Source organism: Brassica oleracea, chromosome C2 (assembly GCF_000695525.1).
Source record: "Brassica oleracea var. oleracea cultivar TO1000 chromosome C2, BOL, whole genome shotgun sequence".
Taxonomy (NCBI): Eukaryota; Viridiplantae; Streptophyta; class Magnoliopsida; order Brassicales; family Brassicaceae; genus Brassica; species Brassica oleracea.
The window spans coordinates 18,333,299-18,339,526 of record NC_027749.1 but is presented as its reverse complement, the minus strand read 5'-3'; the positions used below and the strand labels follow the sequence as shown (position 1 = coordinate 18,339,526).

At 31.3% G+C, this 6,228-nt stretch overlaps 2 protein-coding genes across 3 annotated transcripts in view; both read left to right on the top strand.

Annotated features, from left to right (window-relative positions):
• Positions 1–323, top strand: part of LOC106323598 — a 949-nt gene extending 626 nt beyond the window's left edge. Inside the window, exon 2 of the mRNA XM_013761695.1 lies at positions 34–323. Within this exon, the coding sequence (XP_013617149.1) occupies positions 34–323 (290 nt within the window). The remainder of the gene's footprint in view (positions 1–33) is intronic.
• Positions 324–3,186: 2,863 nt separating this feature from the next.
• Positions 3,187–5,204, top strand: LOC106325942 (WUSCHEL-related homeobox 12-like). 2 transcript variants are annotated; one of them, XM_013763994.1, is made up of 3 exons: positions 3,187–3,900; positions 4,172–4,347; positions 5,072–5,204. In XM_013763994.1, exons 1-3 carry the CDS (start codon positions 3,267–3,269, stop codon positions 5,087–5,089), a joined length of 828 nt encoding a protein of 275 aa, XP_013619448.1. In that variant the 5' UTR covers positions 3,187–3,266; the 3' UTR covers positions 5,090–5,204. The 2 variants fall into 2 exon arrangements, with proteins under 2 accessions (XP_013619448.1, XP_013619447.1); XM_013763993.1 differs by lacking the exon at positions 5,072–5,204 and having other exon boundaries at positions 4,172–4,633.
• The last annotated feature ends 1,024 nt before the right edge of the window (positions 5,205–6,228 follow it).

Here is a 6,228-nt window from a genome sequence, read left to right as displayed (position 1 = left end):
CTTCAATGCTGAGGATTTCCTCTCTATATTCAGGCTCATCAAGATGGTGTGTGGTCACCTCTGTAGCCAAATTTGTTGCTGACTTTCATGCATTTTATGCTGCAGCTTGTTCGGACAGTAGTTCACTGTGTGTGTTTTCTGATTCTCATGGCTTCAGCTCACTTTCTAGCACTTTAGGTATCTCTATCTTAAGTTGCTTATGTGCTATGTATGCGTCTATCCAGTGTGTTTTTGTTTCTCGCATAGCTTTTGATGCAGCGGTTTATCTAACCAGTATGGTTGCTTCGCTGTACTTGAACAATTCTTCCATGGCTGGAGTTTAAGTTTTATTTATAAAAGTTGGTTTGACCAAAAAAAAAAAAAAAGGATCACTTTTGTGAATCCTCGTACAGTCTCTGCCGGATCCCTAGGTACACTTTATGCTAACTTTTTTTTTTTTAAGACAATACCTTTTTTTGAAACTAAATGTTTGTTAACACATCAATGTTCGATACCAACATCAGTGTTCGATTCATTAGAGTTTCTAATGCTTTATGCTAACTATACTTTATTCTAACTATATAAGACATTTTTCTATACCAACGTCAATGTTCGATTCATTAAAGTTTCTAATGCTGCATGACGTATTGTGTACATATATTAACTATACATGGAGAATCTTACAATAAGTAGAATTGGTGTTAAAAAAAAGGAGAATTGGTAATTATTTATGTTTGATGCATGTAACACTTGAGTTAACTTTAAATATTATATTTGTTTAAATTTTCTTAATAAATGCATTACGCTTATTTTAGGGTCTAAATGCAGCATCGTGCAATTGATATATGTAGACCCAAAAATAAAATATATTTTGGTAACTTATTTTTGAAAAAGTTTAAAATTCATGCGGCACATAGTCGAACCCACGATTCAGAATTGGACAAACATCAGTAGAATTAACTAAATTTTGGTATAAATATCCGGCCCTAAAAATAATTATACACATTATGACAACTTGCGGAACGAACAACAATAATACGATCTTAATAGTATCAAAATATATAGATACATAAGTATATGTTTAAAAAACTTTGTTACTACTAACTGTATTAGTGTGATGCGGTTACTAGACAGTTGAAGCCTTAGTTTGAAAAGGGAAAAATATTAACAAAAACTATTAAAAATTATATATCCTGGTTCTGAATACGAAACTGGTTAATATATATTTTATGTGTTTATATATGTACCAGTTAAGTAGAAAATCAATTTCCGTTTTGCGGAAAAAGAACAAACAGTTGGAGAAGTTATAAGAGACAATACGGCGAACTCCGCTGGCCACACGGATATGAGCTATTGCTTTCGGCTCATTTGAATGCCCAGGAGAAGGACTATTTGTGGGCTGTATCTCCACCCGTGGGCTGTACCTCCATCCGGGGGTTAGATCTGTGTCTTTAATAGACTCGGATTTAATCTTTTATTTTTTCAAAAAAAAAAATTATAAGAGACAAGTAATACCCAGTTGTATCAAGTCAGTCACAGTCAGTAATAATAATGAATAGATAAAATGATCTGGACAATCGTTACCTCCTTACAAATATATGACGTAAAAAAAATTTAAAAAAAAAACTGAAAAAAGCTGTACAGAAGACGCAAGTTACGCAGGCCTTGAGATTCCTTTTACTTAACAAGTCACGGGAGGATTGTTTCACAACTCCTAGTAGTAGTTTCTCTGTGTTCCCTGACGTGCATGAATTATAAAATCTACTCCCACCGTTTTTTTTCATATAAATAGTTTTAGAAAAAATTTTATGTTCCAAATTATATGTTATTTTCGATTTTCTATGTAAAATTTATTAACAATTAATGTTATATGACCAATGATAATATACCTTCTATTTTATTATTGGTTGATTTATGGTTAGATAAATAATTAATAATGTTTTTGTTTAAAAAGTGTAACTTATGTGCATAATTCTAAAACGACTTATAATTAAAAAAAGGAGAAAGTAATAAACAAATTTAAAGGGAATTTCAGCTAAACGTGTGTATAAAACTGTATGTAGAAGCCAGGGGAATCTCTCCCTGAAGTTATTACCGATCTATCTTAAGATCATTATCGCTATCTTATGATCATTATCGCTATTCACATTTACCATATACGATATACATATTCCCTTACTGATCAAGTGACTAAAATATTTTTTTTGGCAAACTAAAATATATTTTCTTGGTCAAATAAAAACAATATATGTGCCAAATAACTCGATCGGTTTATAACTTCAACGGGTGGCCATGTAAAAAGCAAGAAAAAGTACAGAGGAAATGGAGTTTTATATAGTATTTTGAGATGATAAAACAAAAAGAAACAATGTAACAGCTAAGAAAATAGCATCGATCATCAAAAACCAGAATCCATCTGCATGGAACAGATCGTCGCCGATTGTATCTTTCAACATTCATAAAGTTTTTAAGTATATTATATTCACAGTTGTACTTTTAACTGTGAATGTAACAATTATTTTTGTTTTGGTGTATTATCAATTAGACTTATCACATATCACAGACTTATGTTTGTGATTTGGTCCAATAATGCAATGTGGAAGCATTCCTAGCTAGCTTGGTATATATTTCATGAAATAGTTTAGCAATATATATATATATATATATATATCATGAAATAATACGAAACCCCCAGTTTATTCGCCTCTCTTAGAATACGTGTTAACATATTTGACCGTGCATATACAAAATTTATATCTTAGTGAGGGCAATACACTAGTGTAACTTAATATTTAAACCAATGTTAAAGAAATTTGCTAGGCGGTATTTATACGTGCAGAGAATTATTATTTATGTGAATTATTCGGAACCTATGCGAGACATAGAAGTTAATTAAATTATTGATTTATTTTTAATATATTTTATATAAAATTTATTTTTTAAGTTTAATTATAAAATTATTTGATGAATTGTCAAAATTAAATTATCACAACAAAAATTTTAAAAACAATTGTTGGTTTGTACTAATATTATTATTTAATTTAACATATTTATATTAATTTATATTGATTTAAATTGTTTTAGAATGATTTAAATTGATTTAAGTCGTATAAACCGACTTTTAGAGCCATGATTCAAATTAAAACAAAAAATATTTATTGAGAAACTCTCTCCTATAATTTATTTAAACATAACTTCCCTCAAGGCTCAAGTCGCCACAAACTCTCCTTCCTTTATCCATTATCCAAAAACACGAAAGAAAGAATCTAGCAAATTCTTAACAGTCGATGGATCAAGAAGGATCATCACAAAGCCCTACCGGGCAGGGCCGTTCTCCCTCTGCACCCTCTAATTCTACCGCACCGTCCCGGTCCCGTTGGTCACCTAAACCGGAGCAAATCTTGATACTCGAATCCATTTTCAACAGTGGTATTGTCAACCCACCAAAAGACGAAACAGTGAGGATAAGAAAAATGCTTGAGCAATTTGGTGCAGTGGGTGACACAAACGTCTTCTACTGGTTTCAAAACCGACGTTCAAGATCTCGCCGGAGACAGCGGCAGCTTCAAACCGCTACTGCCGCAGCCGTCACTTCCAGAGGAGCTGAAGACCAGCAGCACATGACGACCATGAGCATGCATCATCCTTACAGAAACAACGAGATTAATTTGGGATTTGGAAGTTGTAGCAACTCGTCAGCTAATTTCTTCTTTAATGATCCTTCATCTCAAGTATCTTCCTTTCTTCTCGGTCACTCGTCTTCTTCCTCGAATGGTGGATGTGTGAGTAACAATGGCATGGAGAATCTCTTCACAATGTATGGCCATGAATCTGATCATCCCCATCTTCATCAGCACAGCTCAAATGATGCAACAATTTCAAACCCATCTGATCAAAACTCCAGTTTCCACTATCAACAAGGTGAATCATTAATTTGCATGCCTCATATTTTTCTTTTATACCGTAAACTTTGGTTTTTTAGATTATCAACCAGTACTTAAAAGTTACCGAAATTTGGATGACTCCTGTTTTTAATGAGAAGGTTTGAAAGTGAATAAGGAAGATACAACTTTTTAAGTGAGTTTCAAATTAAGAGCTCGAATTTTAAGTTAGGCTAATTTGTGTATTTTGAGATATAATTCTCAAAAAAATGTTCTTATATATTTTAAATTTGAAAAAAATAAAATAAAAGGGTTAATGACGGTGTTCATAAACGGAGTTCCAACGGAAGTAACAGAAGGAGCAATAGACATGAAAGCAATGTTCGGTGAAGACTTGGCGTTAATGCATTCCTCTGGTCTTCCTCTTCCCATTGATGAGTTTGGTTTCTTGATGCATTCTTTACAACATGGCCAATCTTATTTCCTGGTAACTCAGTTTAACTCACTTTTATCTATCTAATTAATATATAGACATCTTGTTACTCTATAAACAAAAGTACTCATAAATAAATTCATTAATAATTTTCAGACCCTTTGGGTCGTCTGTGAATCCTTTTCTATGAATTGCGAGATAAATCTGTTTTCCTTTAAATTACTAAATCATGTGTATAGAATGTGCTGAAACCTAATTATTCTGGTCAAGTCCTTAATGTCTGCAGATAATAATGTCGAGAACCCAGTTCAGTCTGTATCTAAGCTAGATCATAAAATATTCCAGCATAAAATATAGTTAAATACTTATATATAGATTTGACGATTTTCGGTTTTATGCAATAAATGAATATCCGTAACTGAAGTTTTGTAATTTAAGTAAAGCTTTACGGATCGATTTCAGCTCTTATAAACACACGTATATATTTCTAACTGTTGGTTAACAAAAAAAAAAATCAAAAACATGATATATTTCATTTTTAATAAAGAATATACGAATAAACACAAGAACCAATGAAATCCGTCTTTTTGAGGATAAGTATTTAATTGAGTTCATTGGCAAAAGAGTTCTTGGGAAATTATATTCTTGGTCAAACAAATAGACAGCCATTTGTTAGGGCTTTCCAATATGGTCATCAGTTGATTAATTAACACAGTTATATTATTCTTTTTTAATAAATTTTATTTTTCGTTGTTTGATTTCATTTTTTCATCGACAGGTACCGAGACAGACATGACCTTGTGTTGCGACTTACAACCCCTGTTCTCGGGAACGCGCTAGGCGCTAGTCGGGCGGTCGGGTTAGACCTAGCGTCTAAAGAGAAAATTGGGGATTAATCGGAAATTATGCGGGGCGGAATTTTTAGATGGTTTACTATGTTATAAAACATGTTAATCTTTAATTGTGTATAACATTAATACATTTTCATGTTTACGATTGTATAAAACACACAAATAGAATATATAAACTTAATATAGTGTAATTTTCATCAAAATTATGAATATAAATGATATTTATAAAATTTTAGATCAAATAAATAAATAAAAATATTATATAAAATAAAAAAAAAAAAAATAATAATAAAAAAAAATAATAAAAAAATAGATTAGGCGGCTAGGCGGTCATTTAGGCGGCTAGGCGGTCATTTAGACGGTCTAGGCGGAAAAAAAACGGATATCCGATTTTTTAAACCGATTTGGCATAAATCGGAGCAGAAAAGTGACGCGTAACGCCTAGACGGCTAGGCGGCCGAGTTTTAGAACAGGGCTTACAACATATACGTTCGATTATTTTAAACTTTACTTTTGTTGATTTTATGTCAATCGTCTATACTTATAGATTAAATCATTAAATAAATGTTGGAACGTAAGATATTTTGTTTTCTTGTCGATTCTTGCTAGCCTGAACATCTGTATTATTAAAAAAAAATACCCATTAAAAAATACCCCTAAATTTTCTAATTTATTTACACTTCCACGCCACTGAGAATTAAATTAAACTACCTATTTTAATAGTTGTCTTTTCCAGTTAAATTAATGAGTTTTCCTTAATCAAATTTAAATTTAATGTCATTAAATGAACCTCCCTATTTTAATGCTTGTTTTTCCAGTTAAATTAATGAGTTTTCCTTAATGAAATTTAAACTTAATGTAATTAAATGAACCTAAAAATACATCATATTTAACGTAGTTTATTACGGACAAGTACGGCCCGAATTTTATTTTTACAAAAACGTGAATCACTTGACTTATGTAATATTTAAAATATATTAACTACAATATAACAAATGCATATAACCTACCTATATTTTAGTTTGAAATGATTATGCTCAAGTTTTATATAGTCAACTTACACCATGCATCGATCGATGTACAA